This window comes from Medicago sativa, chromosome 5 (assembly GCF_051527215.1).
Source record: "Medicago sativa cultivar Bolivia chromosome 5, Bolivia_mono, whole genome shotgun sequence".
NCBI lineage: Eukaryota > Viridiplantae > Streptophyta > Magnoliopsida > Fabales > Fabaceae > Medicago > Medicago sativa.
In genome coordinates this window covers 34,626,203-34,650,566 of record NC_140753.1, presented here as the reverse complement: position 1 = coordinate 34,650,566, position 24,364 = coordinate 34,626,203, and the positions used below count along the sequence as shown (strand labels likewise).

The 24,364-nt window shown below is 35.3% G+C and overlaps 2 protein-coding genes and 1 long non-coding RNA gene across 3 annotated transcripts; 1 reads left to right on the top strand and 2 right to left on the bottom strand.

Annotated features, from left to right (window-relative positions):
• On the top strand, positions 1-2,138 carry LOC146921989 (uncharacterized). Its single transcript, XR_015012293.1, has 2 exons — positions 1-1,475; positions 1,606-2,138. It is a non-coding gene; the product is annotated as an uncharacterized LOC146921989 (long non-coding RNA).
• A 2,946-nt stretch (positions 2,139-5,084) lies between these two features.
• On the bottom strand, positions 5,085-7,613 carry LOC146921988 (uncharacterized). Its single transcript, XM_085710809.1, has 2 exons — positions 7,455-7,613; positions 5,085-6,213 (listed from the first exon to the last, which is right to left on the bottom strand). The coding sequence occupies exon 2, from the start codon at positions 6,197-6,199 to the stop codon at positions 5,354-5,356; it is 846 nt and encodes a 281-aa protein (XP_085566935.1). The 5' UTR covers positions 6,200-6,213; positions 7,455-7,613; the 3' UTR covers positions 5,085-5,353.
• A 1,132-nt stretch (positions 7,614-8,745) lies between these two features.
• Positions 8,746-22,408, bottom strand: LOC146921987 (Prolyl oligopeptidase family protein). Its single transcript, XM_085715173.1, is given in 10 exon segments — positions 8,746-9,617; positions 9,992-10,185; positions 10,731-10,947; positions 11,088-11,500; positions 12,958-13,086; positions 19,163-19,297; positions 19,423-19,855; positions 19,975-20,197; positions 20,545-20,711; positions 21,981-22,408. Coding segments are annotated over 10 exon segments (2,481 nt in total). The 5' UTR covers positions 22,355-22,408; the 3' UTR covers positions 8,746-9,421.
• Between the last annotated feature and the right edge of the window lie 1,956 nt (positions 22,409-24,364).

The window sequence follows — 24,364 nt, the reverse complement described above, 5'->3', positions numbered from 1 at the left end:
AAAAATTAACAATAACAACACTTGACTTAATGCACAATATTTTAAAATCATGATCATTTTACAACATTAATCAGAACGTCTATGGTCAAATTAGCATACATTTATCCCAACCCAATATTACTTATTAGAGAAGACAAAATTCAAAAATAATAGACATTAAACTTTAATGTTGACACAAAATAAGTAAACTAAGATCTTAAAAGAAAACACCTTTTCACTCCAAGACATAAAATCTGAAAGATATTATAATCAAATATTTCTTAACAAGTTTTCCTAAGCACATAAACTTCATTATCAAATGATTTAACTCTATTGAAAAACAAACTAGTTAGAGTTAAATTATAAAGAACATTGTGTATCAAAATAAAATAGACAGAAGGGTAAGTGAAACCACATTGTATGTCTATATTAGTTCACAGTCTGACTGACTACTACCTCTAGTCCCCTATAAAGAGAGACTTTCCCTCAAAACAATCAAGGACTTCATCAACTATAAGTATTCAATTATAATTACCATACCATGTTCTACTTATACACTAGATTTCCCATATGGTGTCTAACTCTTTAGTTTTTTTGCGTGAATTTTATTGTATAGTGGTGGAGAGGCCAAGTTCCAGCTAGGGTTAGCAGCTTTAGAGTTCTCACTCCATCTCATCTTCTCCACATATGAGCATGAGTGCTACTTTTTAAAGAGTTAGCGTTAGATTAATTATTTGGTGATGCTTTTAGTTCACCACTCTCCTTCAAGGATTGTAATCTTGTACTAGCTTTATTCAATCTATTAATTTAGATTTTCATGTTTTCATTTATGTTTTATTTCATCTTCGTCTATGAGGTTTAACTAACCATGAGCTAAACCTCTTCTTGTGGTTTAGACATGGTAAGGTTATGATACTCTTTGCTTACGATTTATAAAGCTATAGCTTCGTGTTTCTTTCAAACAAACAACATCATCCTTCAAAGATACAACTCCAACGGAAGAAACTTGTGCAATCACAAAAGGTCTAGACCATCAAGATTTAAGTTTTCTAGGAAATAATTTTAGTCTAGAGTCAAAAGGTAAAACTTTCTCCCCTAATTTGAACTCTCTATTCTGAATTCGAGCATCAAGTCGTTTCTTAACCTTGGACTTATAAATCTGTGCACTTTCATAGGCCTCGATCCTAAATTCTTCCAGCTCTAAGAGTGGTAGCATCCTATGTCTGCTAGATTTTCCTAAGTTCAAGTTCAGCTTTTTCATAGCCCACATGACCTTGTATTCTAATTCAATAGGAAAATGACAAGCATTTCCATAAACAAAAATATATGGAGACATACCAAGTGGTGTCTTATAGACTGTCCTATAAAGCCCATAGAGCATCATGCAAAATAATAGACAAATTTTTCCTTGAAGGGTGTTTTGATTGTTGTACATTTGCAAATAACAATATGCAAATAGTAATAGTGATAGTGTTTGATACTCCACATAGTTTGAGGTATTGGTTGTTTTTACGTGATAACATGCAAAATACATTAGTTTAAATAGTTTGTTTTCCATTTTATTTTAGAGTCAATTATTGTGTTTTGTACGGTTACGGTTACTGCTAGTATTTTGATGTGTTTCAGGAACATAGGGTGTAAAAAGCACAAGTGAAGAAAAAGGAGGAAAAGAAAGAAATCATAGCCGACGTCACAAGCCCAAGAGCCTTTGACAATTTTTGTGCTGAAGAACATTGGAAGTTACAATCTAGGCATTTCCTATTAATAATAATAAGGTCAGTCTTGTTGCATTGGCTAATTTGTTCACCCTTTATACCGACTAGCTGGGACATCAGGCGAAGCCAAGTCAATTTCGGGCCACCAAACCCTGCAACTGGGGAGGGGGACCCCCAACGAAGGAGGGGCGGATTTTGTTCCGCCGGTTTGAAACCAGTTGGCGATGAGAACAGAGACTAAATTAGCTAAGCAATGTCCAAGCAGGAAGTTTAGGAGGTGTCACAAAAGACTATAAAAAACATTGAGACACTCATTTTAAACAATTTTTAGCTACTGCAGTTTTCAGAACCCTAGATTTTTTTCTTTTGAAACCTTAGACTACCGTACTTTTATTTAGGTTTCTGAAGAATACTTTCAATTGAATTCTGAGTTCCATATTTATACTTTTCGTTTTCCATATTTATACTTTTCGTTATATGCAATTCAGTTATATATCTTAAATCCCTTTTAGTGTAACGAGGACCGTACTTTACATGAGTTTCGTCGGACGACCCTCGTTTTGGACTCAGTTAAACTACTCACACATTGAAATAATACTCAAAATATATCATTGATGAACACATTGAAAAGTAAATAAAAGAGACTGAACCTGTTTATGATGGATACTTTAAATAAACCAAAGAGCTGCAGCAGTAGCAAATTTAATGATCGGAATTGGATTGGAACAACCTTGTCAATCGCAGCAACAAAAATGAAAACAAATAGAATACGACAATCAGTAGCCATAAAGTAAAATAATGATATAAAACTCAATTGGAATTCGATATGAATACGACAATCAGCAATACGAATTAATTGGATTGAAATAGTAACGTGACAATGGATTTTAAAGGGATTCAAGATATATAACTGAATTGCATAGAACGAAAATTATAAATATGAAACTCAAAATTCAATTGAAAGTATTCTTCAGAAACCTAAATAAAAGTACGGTAGTTTAAGGTTTCAAAAGGAAAAAAGCTAGGGTTCTGAAAAAGCTCAAGATTCTTTACAATGAGTGTCTCAATGTTTTCTTATAGTCTAATTCTTCAGCAAAAAAATTGTCAAAGGCTCTTGGGCTTATGACGTCGGTCATGATTTCTTTCTTTTCCTCCTTTTTCTTCACTTGTTCTTTTTACACCTCCTATACAGAAGGCAAGCGGAAAGTAGCGAATGTGTGTTGACAATTGCAACGGAAGAAAAAATGGTTGACAGTACCACATATGTGACAAATTATAGCAACATTATATGATAAAGTTGTAGTTGCGCTGACAAAACATGGAAACAATTATTTTTTAGATATTTTTTCCTCTGAGTGATCGAGTACCAACAAACCCATCTTTGCAGATTATGTGCCTAGGATTGATTCCTAAGCACTTTAGGCGTGTAAATTTATAACATGATGGTTGTTTGCTTAGTTTGTTCCCTGCATCCTTCGAACTTGCTGATGGAGCACTGTTTAGCATAATGACAAGGCAACGAAGCAAAACCATTACTCCGGTCCACGTCATGCTTTGACTAAGCCCTTCCACATGAAACACATGTGGCTTTGACTAAAGTCTAGGGAGGTGGAGTAGTGGGAGACCCCATAATCCTCCACTCTCCACTCATCACTAGGTACTCCACTCACCCACTAGTTTCGTTGGTTGAACTCTATAAAATAGGATGTTCCATGCGGTCTCCCACTATTGCATCTTTCTATACTTTGTTAGAAAAACAATACTCCCTCCGTTCCGTCCCGTAATAGATGACCTATTTGAAAATTTGCAATTTTGACCTAACTTAGTTTGACCATATTTTTCTACTAATATATAAAAATAAATAATATCATATAAGATGTCGTTAGATTCGTCTTGATGAGTATTTTCATAATTTTTTCTAACATATTATTCAAGATATTTAAGCTCAAAATTATGCATTGGCATGCGTAATTGGGTCAACCGTGTCATGTATTATGGGACGGAGGGAGTAAATCTCTACTTGTTTTGATCATTGGTGTTTATCAGCAAGTTAATAAGATGAGCATATTTTGGAGTTATGGTTGAGCCAGTTTAGTTTGTTCCATAGATGTAGCTATTTCCAGTTTTGTATGTAATGGTTGATGCTCTATAAAAGGGATATCTTTTAATAGACTAAGTCAACCTATAGCAAATAGATGCTAGCAAAACAACCTGACAAACCATTTTATTGTGCATATACAGAGAAATAAATTATGTATGTCATGCTTTGACAAAGCCATTCCACATGAAAGAAAAAGACAAATTTGACATTAATAAAACACATTTTCAAGTTTCAAAAAGTAAACTATAAAATTTCCAATATAATATGTCTTTTTGTATTACCTTAACTAATGTTTGGGGCACTTGTTAGCCTTTGTCATATAAAAATTCTAAGAAAATCAACATGTGCTTGTTTGGTCGGGCGTTCAAGTGCATCTCCAACAATAAGGACTAAACGACCTTGAAACCTTTGCGAAGATGTGAAACCCTTGTGAGAAATCTCTAACGGCAACGATGAATCCATCGTTTCGTGAGTTTGGAGAACTGGGCGAATCTTTATGCCAGACCGCACGTTGGGCACCATCTGTACTTGCGGTGAGCGCAACAATGAAGACTTTGTCGGCGATGTACCAGGTTTGGTGAAATGTGAGAAGTGGGGATGAAGAACTGAATGAATTTTGGAGGAATGGATCCTCCTATTTATACAAACCAAGTGGTTTTCCTATTTTTGTTCTTATTTTGCTTCAGTGGTATCTAAACTATCTGATCATATGATTTAATGTTAAAGTCAGCCCTTTCTGTTTATTTTCGACTATGAATTTAAATAATTGACGACAGAAGATGGCATCACTACATCAGTAAACCAGTACTTAACATTTAAATTAGGCCAAATACCTCCCTGGGTCCTTTAAGTTTCATGTTTGTTTCAGATAGATCCTTTAAGTTTTAAGGTTTCAAATAGATCCTTTAAGTTTCGAGTTTGTTTCGGATAGGTCTTTAAGTTTCTAAGGTTTCAGATAGGTCCTTTAAGTTTCAAGTTTGTTTCAGATAGGTCCTTTCTATCAACCTCCGTTGAGCCAAAGTTGGTATGTCCGTTAAGCCAAAGTTGATCTAGTTGGGAAAAAAATTGATGCCAAGTGTTAGAGAGAACCACCTCACCCACTTAACAGACATATCAGCTTTGGCTTAACGGAGAGAACAACTTTGGCTTAATGAAGGTTGACAGAAAGGACCTATCCGAAACAAACTCAAAACTTAAAGGACCCATCTGAAACAAACGTGAAACTTAAAGGACCGAGAGAGGTATTTGGCCTTTAAATTACTAGTTCTGTTTCAAAAAAAAAAAAATTACTAGTTCAAAAAGCTTGATAGTGCTAAAAACATACATAAGAAAAATAGTTGTTGAGGAAAGCAAAACATAATATAAAGATAGAGTTTATAGATACCATACAATCCTAAAGTCCCAAAACAAAGTTACTTGAAAACCAGAACATCTAACACCAAAAGAAGTTTAAAAGGGCATTTCCTCAATCTCCTTCAGTCAGCTATCAGCTTCTTACCCACCTTCAAAACAACCTTTACCTTCTTTACCCTGAATAATCTTAGGTCATTAGACTTGGTCAAGGTTTAAGTCCGGACGCAAAAAATACAACTTGCTTTATCGCCTTATCATAACCGGCTTTGTACTGCACTGAAATTTTATACTTCAGTTCTTCAATTTCAGCCTTCAACTTGTCAACAGTAACTTTGTAAGAATCTTCTTTTACAAGTAATTTCCCTTTATTCTTTGAATTTTCGTCCATTAGGTCTTTTTCTCTTGCCACCATTCGCCTCTTCTCCAAGATTGTTTCTTCCAAAGTCTTCTTCAATTCGTCTTTCAGATTAGTGAGCTGAGCCATATCCTTCTCATAATCCGACAACTTTTTCAATTCAGTAATCTCTCCAATGTAATTCTTTTCATATTCAGACAGCTTATTTTTCAATTCAGCGATCTCTCCAACATAAGCCTTGTTTTCTTTGACTGTATCCCCTAACTTTTGCCCCATGACATGAAGAAGGAAGGTTGTACGAACGGAACCTGTCAGACTAGTTTGGAGTACTCTTTCAAATTCCAACTCCTTAACTTTTTCATGAAACTTTTCCTGACTGAAATGCTTATTCATAAGGTCTCCAAAAGGAAAATTATCACCCCAAACTGATGTGGTATCACCATCACCACTACCATTGATCTCAGCGAAAAATGATGTCCACATTTCATCCAGCCACTCCGATGAACAACGCTGGTTGTTTTCTGGAATTTGTACAGGAGCTGAACTTGAAACCTCCAGTCGAGGCCGTTTTACTTCAACATTTTTGAGGGGTTTGTCCGGGGAATTATTGGATGGAGCTTCCTGTGGAGAGTTCCTTACACATTTTTGACCATTATGTTCAAGCAACTCTTTTCCTGGCTCATCTTTCACAAACATTGTGGAGACTCTTCCTAATAAAGCAAATGGAAAGCCAAGATAAATGTAGGAAGCAAAAGAAATAAAATTAATGAAGGAATATTAAAAGAAACTGCCCAAATACTGGTACAAGACTTATTTATCAGCCATCACCACTCCTACTTACTAACTATGATTAGGTGTGTCCCGGTGTCAGACATGCGTCGGTGTCCGACACGGCACCGCACCTATGATTTCACTGAATTACGTCATTTTCTCAAATTATTATCGGTGTCTGCGTTTTGGTGTCCGTGTCATGTCCGGTGTTCGTGTCCTTGCTTCATAGCTTACTACCACCACCCCCTTAATCATAGATGAAATTTATTAAAAAATTCTACATCTTCCTATCCATCAGGGGACACCAATTGTTGCAAAACTGGTAGTATCTCAACATGTAACCGATGAATCATAGTAAAGAATATTGTTTAGGATATTTATAATCAAACATAGTAAATATGGTCCAGAACTAAAAGGATGCTAGATTTATGAATCTGGACAAAGAAAGGAAAGAAAGTTCTTCCCTGGTATGGCTTAGTTAGACATCAATAACCGCAAGGGAAATTGCGGCTTGTTTGGCTCATACCGCATCCTATGACTTTTCCGAGGAATACGCGTTTATTAAATGAATGTTTCTTGCATTGAAAAATGTTTATTATAACAGGTAAACCACAATACAACTATAAATGAACCTCAACTATCAAGACTATTGATTAAACAAATTTGACACACAGGTAAGCAGACCCACGAAAAGTTTTGAAGACGGTCCACTAAATTATTCAGAATACTTGGTTCTTTACTCAAAAAAGTTCATTTTTTTTACTCACTCCAACACCTCATTTACAAACACCTGAAACCTCAATTTAATAGACTGCAAAGAAATCTTTTCCCTCAAAAACAAATAAACCTCACAATATTCTCACCATGTACTCATCTTCCTTCCTCATAAACTAGTAAAATGTTTGATGAAACATCCATAAAATCTTATTTTTAGCCTAGTATCCCAATTTACGAAAGAACTGAGTTTAATATAATACAAGGGATTTTACATGCATTCAATCTATAGTAGAAAGTGTAACACTTGAAATCAATACAACACCATATTGAGCTTAAATGCACTATCATTAGTGTACACATGTTGCATATCAACTATAAAAAGGTACATGCAAGCATATATACAGCCTTAATTTTAGATGTTTTCTCCAACTTCCAAAAGTAGAAAAATATATGAGAAACTCACCAAACTTAAGGGAGAAGATGATGATAATGATGTTGGTTTCAAAGACAAGAACAATATCAAGTCGTTTTGAACAAAATCTTCTCCTCCTTCTCTCTTGTTCAAGCTGAGTGTGTAGTGTGTGTCTCTTTCTTTCTAAGTTTTGCAGAGAAAATATGCAGTGTGTAGGTGTTTGTCTTGCAGTGAGAGTGAAAGTGAGGGAGTCAGAGTGAGATGTAGTGTTTTTAGGTGGCGTTTTCCCCTTTTTACCCCCAAGAATTCCTCTAAAGCTACTGCAAGTCTTGGTTGGCCATGAGTATTTACCTATCAAGACTATTATTTGAACAACCATTTGTTTGACAACTTATGAGACAGCCGTAAGTTGCAAAAACAAGGTAGGTATTGCACGATAACCAAAAATAATAGAGATAAAGTAAAAAATAATGTGAGTACGAGAGAGAAAATCGTCACAAAATTTATCACAAAATAGATGTTCAAACATCATTTCTCTTTCCCTATATCTATTACCGGAGAAAAAAATAAATTGGTGTTAACCTCTAGCTCACAGGAGAAGGGGCCCTACTAATCCAAATTTCAGCAGGCAAGTAAGTAAGTAAAGTATGGTCAAGAATTATTCCCACCAAGAATCGAACTCAAGTTCTCCCGAACAATTTGTCTTAGGGGAACTCATTAACCACTTGAGTTCAATTACTTGGTTAGCAATTACTGAATTTCTTTTGCAACAAACAATCCAACCCAAATGTTTTAAAATTTTATCTAATGTGCACAAGTAAAATGATCTTACATCATGCACAAATGTGCTTTTAAACATTAGATTAATAAATCTCATCGTATCTTATTTGATCGAATGATGAAATTTATTAATCAAACTATGAAAACTAACATGCACATCATGAAAGATTTACCTCTCACTTGTACACCATAGAATTGACATTTTATTAATAATTGAAATTTATATTGGTCCTACTATTTTTATGCATATTTAGTTAGAGTTTTAGTAACACATTCAGAAAAGAAAAAAATTGCAAAATGACTTTCAGAGTCAAAATGACATAAAGCTATGTTTTTTTTACAAATAAAACTAATCTGTTTGATGAAATAAAATTGAGATTTTTATTGATAATTGATAACCCTATGTGACATTTTGTTTGACAATTTGTGGGGACCTCAGTAATAATTTGAATGTTAATTCGTCACGGAAGCACTCACGCTAATTGTGGGAACTCTCTCGGTGAAAGCACCAAATCATAGATATGATTCTCTAAATTAAAGGAAAGAGAGGACCTCCTAGGAATAGAGAGATAAACAAGAGATATGAATAATTTCATTGATTGTAATAATAGAGAAACTACAAGATCTTATATAGTCAAGCTTATTCTAGATCATTCCGAACATACTCATAACAAACTAGTGAGTCATCAATCTTCTATGCTTAATAAGTCGCTACTTAATGGAAATATAGTCATTCCACTTCTTAGGTTTAATCATGATCCATTTGGGCCCCAAGTCATTGTGCTCAGTCTGCAATCCCGAATCATTGAAGCCCATATCCTTGCTCATAACATTGCAAGAGTCAAGTTAATTTCACTTGAAAGCTTTAATTTTTAACTCCAGCACCACGCTTAGGAAGCGTTCCTTTTGATCAATAGGAAATCACTACATAACAAGTTCAAACAATACAGATTTCATAATGTCATGAGTATGAGTTTCTAACAACATGCGAGTCTCCTCATTTCCCTATCCCAAAACAGCAACTCCTGTTAACTAGGGTGTGCGCATCCAATTACCTTTATTTGATAAAATATAACAAGAATCATTGAGCAGTGACACACTTTATAGCATTTGAAAACATTTACCTTCGAAGAATGACACCGGAGAATCAAAATAGGAGGAAAAAAAACTGTACACTAACTGTGAGGAATGAGGATTGAAAGAACTCGTCCTTTTTTCCATGGGCCTAATAGATTAACTTATTCATTTAACATTCCAAAAGCTTTCATGAAGAAAGCATATTCATAAGCTGTTTCATCGCACTGAGCATAGCGACCACCTTCACCAAAATGGCCACCTACCATACTTGTTTTCATGATAACAGCACGAGAACAACGAGAGCAGGTACTATCTCGTACTTTCGCTACCCATTTAGCACCTTCCCAAACACCAACCCTGAGAATGAGTGTCAATTGCTAACATCAATCTCTTTGAAGCCAATAACAGTAGATTTGAATGCATATAACTATTGAGTCAATTTAGTAATTCAAATATGCTAAATAGCAACCTGGTCCCTTAAATTTGAACATCATTCAATTTGGTCCTTTTTCCAAATTTAGCACCACAATTTTAAAAGTTTTATGTTTCTCTTGATGCACCAAAAGACTATTCAAGTCAATATGTAAGTATTTTATTGGTTTTGATGGATGTTTGCCAGAGATATCTTGATGGAATGACTAAATTGATTGATGTTCTTTGATTTAAGGGACCAATAGACCACATAACTCGAGGTAAATAATGCTTAGAGACTTTCGGAAGAGTGAGATTGCCTTGAATCATTAACTGCCGATTTAACCATAACTGAAGGAAAGCAACAACCTTGAGGAATGTTGTCATAAGGAGAAAAACTAAAAATAGAATCGAAGTTCGATTGAATTTGAGGATTTCCAAATTCTTCATAATCCAGGATTGTGAGGGGTAGACTGGGATCCAACAATGTGTTGCATACATCAAGAAATGGTACCTGATACATATAACCCATCCGAGTGTCACGAGTTAAACTAAAATATGAAATTATAGTTAGAGAATTTAAAATATTGATTGAATTTATTACCCTTCTAAATCAAAATAAGTAAATTTACTTACCTAGTTAATTACCACATTTATAAATAAAAAAAAAAAATTTGATACCATTGGAAGCAGAGAATTGATCACTGGTATAAAAATACAAAATACATGATGCGAGACATGCATGACATAAACCTAGATCCTTGATAGGCAAATAATGTTTTACTTTACATACATTTAAATATTTCCAAAACAGACACACACATGCACATAGAGAGATATGAAGAGCTATACAATAGGATTCCGAGCTTACTCGGTGATATATATTTTGAAATTAATTTTTGTCTAAACTCTAAAGTTATGCCTTTCTACTAACCATACACATCAAAGAGTGAGAATTGATTATTTCGAATTTTGACAACAGTGCATCGAATGAGTTTTCGCCCAACACTAGACAAAAGGGTTTACTTAAAGAACTTGCAATTGAAAGACGACAAATACCTTTAAAATGGCGGCACGAAAGAGTTGTGGATACATATTGATAGTTGCACCAACAAGAAGGCAACCTGCACTCCATCCAACAGCACCAAGATGGTCTTTGCGGATATAACCCTCATTAACCAGGTAGTTGCCACAAGATACAAAGTCTGATATTGAATTGTGTTTGTTTAGTCCACTCCCTGATTTATGCCATGAACGACCACCACCTCCACCTCCTCTGGTACAATACAGAAAGAAGATAATTAAAAATATGGATAGTTAAGTTAGCCGTATCATAATAGAAATTTCCAATCTATTTGGCTAACAGGGTCATATAACAATACCAAAAATCAGTTTCAGTGATTTCAAACAACCAACCTTACATCAGCAAATGCCACAACCCAACCACGATCCAATAAACTAAGGCGATCTGAACACCAGCTCTTATCAAGATCTTCTCCATAAGCTCCATAGCCTACTAAAAGTCCTGGGCTTTGGCCCTTCTGCCAGAATTCCCTTGAGTACACAATGGTTAGTGGAACTTTTACACCATCATGGGAAACAACTTCCTCTCTTTTACAACAATATACTTCTGAAAAGTCCTTCCATCTCTGTGAATCGGAATGTGAGGCACTCTCTTTGTTTTCAATGCATGCTTCTTGAATTGGATTATTAATTAACTCGAAAGGTGGGATGCGTGATTGACCAGCAGAATCACAATTCACTTCCTCTTGATGCACAATTGAATATGTTTGTCTCGACATGTCATAGTCAGCAATAACATCTGGCATCTGTCCACTCGCAAATGAAAAACATGGTTAGGTTAAAGCAACTCTAAGGTAGATGTAGATTTAGTCTCAGGTCTAGATTCACAGGTCTAGATATGGAAGAATCCTTCTTGTGATCTATAGTAAATGTAGAGAAGTAGACTCATACTTGATAGAGCCCAATTTGAGTCCTTATCAAGACATTGAAAATGATTCTAGAATACTTGACTGATTCTGACAGCCTTTTTCAAAGACTATTAATAAGAAAAGGAAAGAGATCCCGAAGTATAGATTCTGATGATTAAAATCAAACATTTAAAGGAACTAGAACCAATAAACTAATTAAAGGAAACAACCATGAACAGTTAAGGACATAGTCACATGGTTCAGAATTTGCTTTGGTACGTGGTACGAATTCGGGTATGCGGTTCGCGACTGTCAAAAAATTTGGTACCTGGGGGGTATACAGAGTCGGTTCGCTGTTTGGGTTCGTAATACGTTCAAATATAATAATCGGTACGTTCTTAATTAAAAAATGTTTAATTAACAATAAATAAATAGATTTTTTTTTTCAAAAATAAAACTTTTAAGTGGCAATGCAAATAATTGTATTTCATCATGAAAAAAAGTACCACCGCAAGTGAAGTTAATTATCCATAACAAACAAGTATTAATTGTAAAGGATTTTTAAGTGACAATGAAATTAATATTAATTAATAGTAATCAATTCCAAACAATAGGTTCTTTTCCTATGTAACTCAAGTGGTACTAGCTAACCCAAACACCACGTGCCATCAAAACCTTTCCTATACTCGTTCATTTCCCGAAACTCTTCAGTGACACTAAGTAAATGGGCCTGTAACAAAAGCAGAGTTAATGCACTTGGGTTAGGGTAAGAAGATGGCCTTTTAAAGCCCAAATTACCCTTCATCTTCAACCTATCAATAAAGTGACGGCAGAAAGGCTACAGAACTTGAAAATTTCATGGCATCTTGCAGAAACAGGAACAACAAAACATCTAACGAAACAAAAAAATCTCATCTCAGAGGTTAGAATGCAGTTCTTGGGCATGGTTCACTGGTTCGCTGTTTTCACCGAATTCAGGTGCGAATTCTTACGAACCAATTCGTAAAAGAACCGGGAACCGGTACGCACGAACCAATTTGCGGTTCCCAGGATGCACGAATTATGTGACTATGGTTAAGGAAGCAAAACTGCAAATAGGTACAGGTAGTGAAATATGGTCAACAAGGAAATTCTCCGGTTAAAAACCAACAATATATTAACAAAGAAGAGACTAATCTACTTATACAAAGCTGCAAATAAAAAAATATAGTATATAATATTTTTTTTTTTTAAATGTTTGAAATCCTTTTTATATAGCAATTTCAAAAAGCACATTGACATTAAATGATCAAATGAGGAAAGCAAATCACGACTGAATCTACAAATGTGTATATACATGACTTAAGTTATCATACCACAGGTGATGAAAGAACTACACGGTAAACTGTATTCAGGAAGTCGTGATTGGAACCAGGAACGGCACTGCATGTATTCGATGGCAGAGGAAAGTACCATGGTTTCAGATCTTTAATATATACTTGATTCTGCAAAATAACGCATGATAAGGTCAATATATGTTAGACATTTAAGTTTTATATTCACAGGCACACAATATAATTTATCTGCAGTCCATTTTAGAGGATCTTTTTCATAAAATTAATAACAATCCAGAGAAGGAAATCAAACTACAAGCCGCAAGTAAAATGATATACCCAACAGAAAATGTCTTAATAGATTGCAGTAACTGCAAATAATTTTACCATTTGCCTCTCCCACTCTGTTGGATCCTCGATTTTAGGAGTCGATGATTCTTATCACTTAGATGGTAATTCCTCTTAAGGCTATTAAGAAAGCATTATCCTACATGGCACATTGTCCTCACCCCTGCAAAATCTATAGTTGACTGTCGTTGGGTTGATTTTACTACTAATGTTGGCCCAAATAGACAAGTGGATAAAAGCCCAACTAGTAGCAATAGATTACACTCGAATGTATGGTTTGAAATACTATGCTATTTGTTTTCCTATTATTATGATGGCATTAATTATTGTTTGTGAGGTGCTGGCCCTTGTACCGTATATATACTAAATTCCCTCTTACCAAGTGAGCTAGAGGAGCAGACTCTATGGAGCAACCACTTGGTTTGATTCTCAAGTCTTATATGCATATGCAAAGTTGGGTTGTGATGCTAGTGAGAAAAGGTTCACTTCAGGTTATTGCATGCTTATAGGAGGAAACTTGATCTTAAAGAAGAGCAAGAAAAGGTTCACTTCAGGTTATTGCATGCTTATAAGCATGGTAAGCATCATGCTATAGCTAAGACTATTTGTGAACTTTTCTGGCTAAAATATTTGCTCCAAGAGTTGAGGTTTTGAGAGATAGGTAGGTCCTGTAAAACTTTATTGCGATACCCAATCATTCTTCAAATCCAATCTTTCACGAAAGAACTGAACAAAAAAAATGTTATTGCTGCTTCAATTGAGAAACGATCCTCTCAAGTATTATCAACTTTCTTTTGTGGAATCCAATGTAAGCTGGTGGACATGATGACTAAGTCCTTACAGGATCGTAGAAAAGCGTATTTATGTAACAAGATCGATGCATCTAAGGTTTCATTATTGACTGGATGACTCTTTCCTTTTAATCTTTATAGCATTTCATATTTTCAGTACATAGCCCTAAGCTAACATTAATACTAACCCTTGTTTAAGGATTTCGACACCACTGCCTTTGTATATATTGAAAGATAATGGGTGAATACTTTTATGGTTTATTCCTCAGCCAAAGGCTGGTTTTTATAGAGAGAATACAATTAATGTTCTTCTAGACTAGCCTAGAAACTTGTTACATTGGAAAAATAACATTGGAAAAATAACAATGGAATTCTCTAGACTTGACTAGAGAAAATAACATAGGGAACAACATCCTAGGAAAATAAACAATTAATGTATTTTCCAACACCCCCCCTCAAGTTGGTGCATAGATATCTATCATGCCCAACTTGTCTGTTAAATGCTCAAAGGTTGGTCTTGCCAAGCTTTTGGTCAAGATATCTGCAGTTTGCTGACTCGAAGTCACAAAAGGTAGACATATGATTCCAGCGTCTAACTTCTCTTTTATGAAATGTCGATCAATCTCAATATGTTTGGTTCTATCATGTTGAACTGGATTATGAGCTATGCTAATAGCGGCTTTACTGTCAGAGTATAACTTTAATGGAAGCTCAATTTTCATCTTAAGTTCTTCTAGGACTCTCTGGATCCATAATCCTTCACAAATACCATGAGCCATAGCTCTAAACTCTGCTTCTGCACTACTTCTTGCTACAACTCCTTGTTTCTTGCTTCTCCATGTCACAAGATTACCCCAAACATATGTACAATATCCAGAGGTTGATCTTCTGTCTGTGACTGAACCTGCCCAATCAGCATCGGTGAAGATAGACACATTTCTTTCATTAGTCTTCTTAAAAAGTAAACCTTTTCTGGGATTCCCCTTCAAATATCTCAGTATCCTATAGACTGCCTCAAGATGTTCCTCAAAAGGAGAATGCATGAACTGACTTACAACACTAACTGAGAAGGCAATATCAGGTCTGGTGTGCGACAAATAAATCAATTTCCCAACCAATCTCTGGTATCTTCCAGTATCAATAGGAACACTGCCTTCTCCCCAAAGTTTAGCATTAGGATCCATAGGGGTATCTGCTGGACGACATCCACTCATTCCTGTTTCTTTCAATAAGTCCAGAATGTATTTCTGCTGAGAAACCACAATACCCTTCTTTGATCGAGCAACCTCCATACCAAGAAAATATCTCATGGATCCCAAGTCCTTGATTTCAAAGTCTACTGCTAATTTCTCTTTTACTCTTGCCATTTCCACTGTATCATCTCCAGTAAGTACAATATCATCAACATAAACAATCAGGATAGCGAATTTTCCATCGTGGGAGAACTTTGTGAACAAGGTGTGGTCAGCCTGTCCTTGAATGTACCCTTGTTTCTTCATGGACTGAGTGAATTTTTCAAACCAAGCTCTAGGAGACTGCTTTAATCCATACAAAGACTTATTTAGTTTGCAAACATTTGATCCAAATTTGTTTTCAAAACCAGGAGGAATGTCCATATACACTTCTTCTTCTAGATTGCCATTGAGAAAGGCATTCTTAACATCCAACTGATGTAGAGGCCAATCCAGGTTAGCAGCAAGAGATAAGAGAATTCTTACAGTGTTCAATTTTGCAACAGGAGCAAATGTCTCAGAGTAGTCTATACCATAGGTTTGAGTAAAGCCCTTAGCCACCAAGCGAGCCTTGTACCTTTCAATTGACCCATCTGAATTATACTTCACAGTAAACACCCATTTGCATCCAACCGTCTTCTTGCCATCTGGTAATGTTGTGACACTCCAAGTTTTGTTCTTTTCAAGAGCTTTCATCTCCTCAAGTACAGCTTCCCTCCACTTTGGAATTTCTAGAGCAACCTGTACACTTTTTGGAATTTCTACACTAGACAATTTTGAGGTGAAGGCAGACAAGGATGAAGACAAATTTGAATATGATATAAAATTTGACATAGGGTGTTTAGTGCAAGATCTAACAGGTTTTCTAATGGCTACAGGATCATCTATATCAGGATACAAAATACGACTCTCAGAAACAGAGACAGACTTACCTTTCCTTTTCTTAGGAGGTTGATTATTCCCCGGTTCAGATTCATGACAGTGTTGAGATGTGGACTCATCCCTTTCTTTGTGGTGCTTCTTCACAAAAACCTTCCCTTTCCATATCCTGTTTCCTAGTTCAAGTCTGTTATCTTCAAGTGACTCATTATTTTGTGGCATTTCAACTAGATCATCACTATAATCGTTTTCAAGATTCTCATTGTTTTCCACATGAGAAAATGTAGGCTTGGATTCACCAAGTTCCTTACTCATAACAGGAGTAGGATCAGATATAGAATCATGGCCATTTTTTGTTGGTGCAGAAGTAGAAGTCTTAGAACTTTGTGATACAGGCAAACTATTTAAAAAATTCATGTCCTCAGTTTGAAACGAGTCTTCCATTATAACCCCCCTTGAAGATGAGGGTCATCAAAAAAAGGTTTATTTTCAAAGAATGTAACATCCATAGTGACAAACATTTTCTTGTTTTTTGGATCAAAACATTTGTATCCCTTCTGGGTTGGGGAGTATCCAACAAAAACACATTTTATAGCACGTGGTTCAAGTTTTCCAACATTTTTATGTTCATGAACAAAGGCTGTGCAACCAAAGATTTTTAATGTCAAATCAGTTGAAAAACGAGTACTAGGAAGACATTCTTTGAAAGTATTAATTGGAGTTTGAAAATTGAGAACTTTGGAAGGCATCCTGTTAATTAAATATGCAGCTGTTAAAACAGCATCACCCCACAAATAGTTTGGAACTTTACTTGAGAAAAGTAAAGCTCTAGCAACCTCCAATAAATGTCTATTTTTTCTTTCGGCAACTCCATTTTGTTGAGGAGTATTGGGACATGAAATTTGATGTACAATCCCATTTTTAAGAAAAAAATCATCCAGAATAGTGTTAAAATATTCTTTGCCATTATCACTTCTAAAGACTTGAATATTTGTTTGAAATTGGTTTTGCACCATTGCAATAAAATCCTTAACAGCCTGACAAACATCTGATTTCCCCTTTAACAAGTACACCCAACATACTCTTGAATGGTCATCAATAAACGTGATAAACCACTTTTTGAGAGAAAGTGTACTTGTACGGTTAGGGCCCCAAACATCACTATGAATAAGAGAAAAAGGTTTTGATGGTTTATAAGGCTGTATTGGAAATTGGGAACGCTGATGTTTTGCAAATTCACATGCTTCACATTTAAACGAAGAAATGTTCTTATTATAAAATAACTTAGGAAACAAGTGTTTTAAGTAACCAAAACTAGGATGACCTAATCGTAAATGCCATAACATAATGTTGTCATCATTATTATTCAAAACAGAAAAAGACTCAAAGCAGGAACTTATTGTTTTTGAAGGTAGTTGTGATGCAGATCCACTGTCAAGGTAGTAGAGTCCTCCACTCTTCTTAGCACTGCCAATCATCTTCCCCGAGTTCAAATCCTGAAAGACACAGTGAGATCTGAAAAAATTAATTTGACAATTTTCATCTTCAATTAATGTACTGACAGACATTAAATTACATGATAAGTTTGGAACATGAAGGACATTTTCAAGAGTTAAGAGTGGAGACAACACAACTGACCCTTTACCTGCAACGGCTGAAAAAGAGCCATCTGCAATTTTTATTTTTTGATTACCTGCACATGGACTATATGAAGAGAACAAAGTGGATTCACCTGTCATGTGGTCAGAGGCACCTGAATCTACTATCCAAGCATGATTGGGACTGACACTAAGAAATGCAGAATTACCTTTTGTTGCTATAGAGCATGAAGGAGTTGGAGACTCGAGGAGTTTGAAAAGTTTGTCTAGTTGTTCCGTAGTGAGTGGAAGCTGAGTCGAAGAGGATTGCTGCCCTTGATCAGAATTACTAGCCTGAAATGCACAATCACCTTTCTTCTTCCAGTTATGAGGTTTGTCTTTGAGCTTCCAACAATTTTCACGCGTATGCCATTCGCGTTTACGGTAATCACACCAAGGATTGTTTAACATTTTATCATTAATAACCTCTGCCATCTCCAAAGAAAACTAAAAAACCAAGTGTCTTCGATCTGAATTTTGACTGCTCAAATACAACAGGAAAGCGCCGACGAAGAAACTGATGAAATACGGCGAGAAAAGGCAGTCGGGAAGGCGGCGTGTGGTACACACGCGCCTGCAACGTTGCTATGAGGAGGCCTCACGCGTTGGTATAGAAGAAGCGCGTGGAGGAGCGTGTGGCGGTGAACGGCAGCGGGTTTTCCGGCGTTTGACTCGGTTGTGTTCTGGTTCTGATGGTATGGCCAGTTATTAGCAAAGGATGGTGATCGGACACAGGGATGATATATTTGGTAATAGAGGTACAACACAAGTACCTATAATTACAGTGGCTTAATTAGAGGAGTTTTTTTATGCGGAAGCGAGACCCCCAAACACCGGGAGCTCTGATGCCATATTGAAAGATAATGGGTGAATACTTTTATGGTTTATTCCTCAGCCAAAGGCTGGTTTTTATAGAGAGAATACAATTAATGTTCTTCTAGACTAGCCTAGAAACTTGTTACATTGGAAAAATAACATTGGAAAAATAACAATGGAATTCTCTAGACTTGACTAGAGAAAATAACATAGGGAACAACATCCTAGGAAAATAAACAATTAATGTATTTTCCAACAGTATATATTAGTACAGTCCTTTCTGATTAATAATAAAAAATATGCAGATTCAAATAATAAAAAAAATGCAGATTCAATTATGCTATTAGTTGAAGTGGAAGAAACCGGTTTATATACAAAATGATAATTTGTTTGTATCGAGCTAACTTTCCCACTAAAATGATCTAGCAACAAATTCAATTAATTAACCCAACACTAAGCCATTCAGTTATCACATATAAATTAAGTTTAGAAAATGTATATCAGGTAGCATCAGTTTCATTGTGATTGATGTCAAATAATATACCTTGAAATCAATTTGGAAAGGTAAGTTCAAGGAACATAGCAAAGGAAGACCTTTCTTATTGAGGAAAAGAACCAGATGTCCATTAAAGATGTCCATATCACATAGGTTTGTATCTTTATCAGGAAGGATGATATTCTGAAATAAAAAGAGCATAAAATGAGGAGTTAGAGACACGATAACGAAAGCAATCACACACAGACGCACAGGTGAATGATAACTTAAATGAGAGAGAGAGATGTATGAAGCTCATCAAACATAACCTGCAACTTAGGTGACTCGATATCTTCAACTCGGCATCTAACAAGGTAATACCCTTCACCAGACCATTGACCATCAGGCAAAGGAGCATTAGTAAGGATATAAAATAGACCAGAGTGATGCTCTACAAAGTACTGTACACCAGAAGTGCGTTCACATAGTCTTTGTAAACCATCCATTGGACTGGTGGAATCTATAACATAAACCTGTGATAAGAATCAATATAAACATGTCACTAAGTTAGAAAAAATTTGTTATAAATTCATAAAACAAGACATTTAAGTTCCTTCCTCAGATGAAGTTCTTGAGTTTGAATTCACAGTAATGAACTTGCCATCCTTTGTGCTTGTTATGTCCACACAAAAACTGGAATCACTTTCAGTAAATATTGGGAGATCATTCACAAGATCACATCCAAGTTTTCTGCAGAGAACCCTGCCGTAATATCATACAAAAGTTATGATATGATCTTCACGCAACTATCATTCATTACCTTCCCTTCCCCAAACCCTAAAAAAATCTACAAAACAGAGAATCTGGTTACAATATTTTACCTGTAAGGTCGCTGGTTTTCATCCGATTGAGTATAAAAAAGAGAGCTTGCATCTCGAGCCCAAGCCAAGCTAACAACATCATCCACTTCTATTTTTGGGTCATGTAATCCACTTCTGAGGTTTTTAACCTGAAGCATAAACCGTTCACCACCAGAAATATCAACCGTGTACGCAAGGTAGTTATGATCAGGTGAAACCCTACATGTTCCCACATGGACATACCCTGTAGTATTGTTTAAATTGTTAAATATCACCAATCACCAACAGGGAAGTAATAAAATAAAATAAAAAAATAAAGCAAAACTTAACATTTAACAATTTCAGTATAAATCCCTTAAAAAATTCAGTATGAACCATCCCATGAAGTAATATAGCCAGAGGTTAAAACAGTGACCTTAATTCCTTATCAAATTCAGAGTAACAAGATTAACTATAACATGTCACACATGCATTCAGTTTTGCATAATCAAGTCTCGGAATCAAACTCAAGGTAACTTACAATACATCCATTTTTATTAGTTTGTCAGTACATCCCATCTTCGGTACATATTGTGTTGAATGGTAACTTACCATATTTCTCTGCGAGTTCATTCCAGTCAAGCAAAACCTCCTCCCTTTTAGATCCTGCCATTCCATAGCGAAGCAAAAATGTATTCATCCAACCACTTTGCTCTGTTTCCAGCTTCCTACACATCACAGGATATTCCTTTCCCTCTGGAATATACTGATAATACAACCTGAACAACAAACAAAAGCAATCAATTAAATTCAAAATAAACCATTTTGCATAAAAACAATTGTATAGTTCCATTAACAATCAATTTTCATTAAAATTAAACATTCAATTCAAATTAGTTTTCAAAATATACAAGATTATAAATTATAAATAACTAGCAGAAAGACAGGCAAAGCTGTGTTTGTCATTCTTCATTTCTGTGGTGTTTAGCATGTCTATTTTATCGTATTCTTTATAATAGTTGTTTCAATCAAAACCAATAAACCGTGCATGACAATTGAAGGAAAAAAATGTCACACTAAAATCTTATATTCTCTTTATACACAGGTAAAGTCATTACTAGGCATTTCGTTAGTGAAAATAGTCAGGTCTAATTGGTTGGAGGGGAAGCAAGTGGTTATTTCAAGATTTAGTGGCATGGTTCATTTTTTCTGGAGGAGACAAATGAACTTTTAGATGAGCTGGTTTGTTCCAAATGAGTCGCCTATTCATCTTGAACAACCTGAGTCAACACATGATAAATTCCTTTGACTGAGTACTCATCATTAGGATAAATGTTCCAATACCATTTGTCTTAAGCGCTATCCTGCAAAAAATTGTTATCCGGCATAGAACTACATTCTTCCACCAATCCCTCCTGAGACCATTTTAGCTCCCTCCAAAATGGGGGATTTGGAGGGCAAATGATATTTTTTTGTGTATGAATTGGATAACCTCTGTGTGCAATGCAGAGACTAATCCCTCGAGCGCCTTGTAAGACCGCAGCTCAGAGCTGGATTCGAACTCTAAACCTTTAGTTAAGCTGGAAGATCCTTACCATCTCACTTAAGTGTTCTTGGGTGTGCCGAAAAAATAATCGATTTAACTATATTTAATATGACATTAAATTACAAGGGTGAAAAATGTAATTTACACTTTCCGTCAAAATTCCTCCCCCTTGTCAAACCAAACACAAATCATTTTAAAATCTCTCCCCCTCTATATCTCTTAGTTTAACTTGTTAGGATTTTGACAACAAAATATGCATTTGAGTTACTCCATCGGTCTCACAGTAATTGTCTCTTTACCCATTTTTTTTAATTTTACCATGAAAATCAACACAATTAATAATAATAGTGCATAAATCTTAAACGACTATTATTTAGAGACGGATGGAGTATGTATATAACATTGTATCATTCGCCAAATAAATCAAGCTTTAATTATTTTATTTCAATTGAATTTGAATGTAAAGAGCTAATTAAGTTTAGAAAAACAGAAGAGAACTAACCAGGGTCCCCAACGCTCAGGTGGGGTGCAAATAGAAGGAGGCAATCGTGCTTTCATCTCAGAAGACAACTGAGAGCGAAGTTTGAGAGTATCAGCCATGAATGCATCAGCATAACTATTTTCACGGTTGAGATGTTCCAACAAATGGGGATCGTCGGTGTTGGACATCCAGTGATATGGGTCCTCCCATGTCCTGCCGTGAACAGACACTGTGAAAGGGAGTTTTTTTGGAGACGGCGGAGGTTGTGGCGGAAGTGAGGTGGTAAGGTGGCGGCAGAGAGTTGAGAAGAAGGAAGTGATAGTGAGATTGGTGAGTTCGAGTTTGAGTTTGGCGGCGTGGCAATGTGGGAGATGAATAAGGGCGCGGTGTGCCATGGAAAAGATTCTCGTTCTCGAATTCAAAGATTTTTTTTTGAAATGTTCAATCCCAATTAATCCCACTCTACGCATTTATATAAGGGTCACGTTAACTTGTGCCCTAAGGGCACATGTTAAGGAACCCAAAAAAGCAATTTTGTATTGAAAAACATGATATTTTAACTTTTTAGAAGTTGACTACACGACTTTTAAGTCGTATATTTCTATAAAGAGCTCCTTAACATGTGCCCTAGAGGACACAAGTTAACATTTGCCTTTATAAAACCATTACAACTTTGGGTAATCGTCATTTTGTTTCCTAAATTTGTAAGGAATAGTCTTATAAATTTTTTTAAATAGTTCTTGATTGGGTATTTGTAAGTCAAAATATTATACACCCTTTGGTTACTATTATAAGCAAAAATCTACAATTTAGATTCATTCATTAAATGATGTATATGGTCTATAATAAAGACCATATGCATCATTAATTAAATAAATTTAAAATGTTGATTTTTGTTTATAATAGTGCAATACTCACGGTAACTCATTTTATATATGGATAAGTAAATATTTATAATGACTGATATGACAATAAGTAAGTATATTGAAAGATTAATATGATAATATTAACAAATTATTTTAATGACAGAGTCTATTTTTTTGACTAATGAAGTGCAAAATTATGTATTATTTTGAAATTTCGATACATGCATCGAGAGACTATTATGATTACTTGTTACATATTCAGGGACCAAAATGAATATTACCCATACAATTTTTGACAACTCTCATACTCACATTATCTTCTTATTCTCCTTCTTCCATCTTTCACTCTGTTGTTTTTTACTAATAAGAAAAGAGCAAAATAAAGGTGTCCCCAAAGTTGACACAAATAACTTAATATATATATATATATATATATATATATATATATATATATATATATATATATATATATACAACCCATTTGTGACAACTTTTCACAACTCTTTCTCATACTAACATTATGTTCTTATTTTCTCTCTTCCTTTTGTTCTCTCTATTGTTTTTTACTAATGAACTTGCTTTTGAGTTTGGATGTTTGGCCTCGCAACACCAAGTTGTGGGGTATCCCCTACAAAGCAACTTAGTGTTGTGAGGTACACCTTTTAATTGATCAAATTCCGTAACAACTTTGTTCAAAGGATTTACTAGAATTACTTTCGTTGACGTCTACTCGTTTCTCTCTAAGCCACTGACTTCTCTGACCTCTCTAGCCTTTTCACCAATCGCCTTTGCTCCACCCCCTCAAATCCAAAGCTTTTATTCTCTGATGTAACCTTGAAGGGTGGTGGTGTGATGAGTTTCATCCTCTGCACCACTGATATCCCTCTCCCTGTTCGGTGGTTCTCTGATCGTGCTTTTCTTTCGACAGTTGCAGATATGTTCTATTTCTGATGCGGCTCGCAAGAACTTTGCTAGTTCGGGTGGATCTGGATCTAGGTTTGTGTTTTTGTTTTGTTTGTGTTTTGTGGCTCATGAGCTTGAAGATTGAATCTGTTTGTGAAGATTTCTACACAAGGTTTGGGTTTGTTTATTTGGAGATCCTTTTGTGTTGGTTTGTGGTGGCGGTTTATTGGTGTTCATCGGCGACTCTTCGTCATTTGGGTTGCGGGTCTCCACGTTTGATGTGTTCTGTATATACAAATTTTTATTAACCAATGAAATTATAAAATAGAATTTCCTAACTTTCTAATTATTCAAAAGATCTATTTTCTTTTACTACATTAATAAAAATATTTTTTTTAAAAAAAAAAAGAATTAAAAGATGTTGCATCAAAAAATGCTCTATCTCTCTTACTTTCTCTCCCACACAAACTCTATTTTTCCGTCGCCGCCTCACTTTCACAAACTTTTCTTATTCTTCATGCGAAGTCCGATTTAGGTTTAATTTGGTTCTAAATCAACCTTGCTAACTTGTTTTCCTTTCTCTTTCAATTAAATTTTATTTTATTGATGGTGAAGATCTCTGACTAACCCTATTTT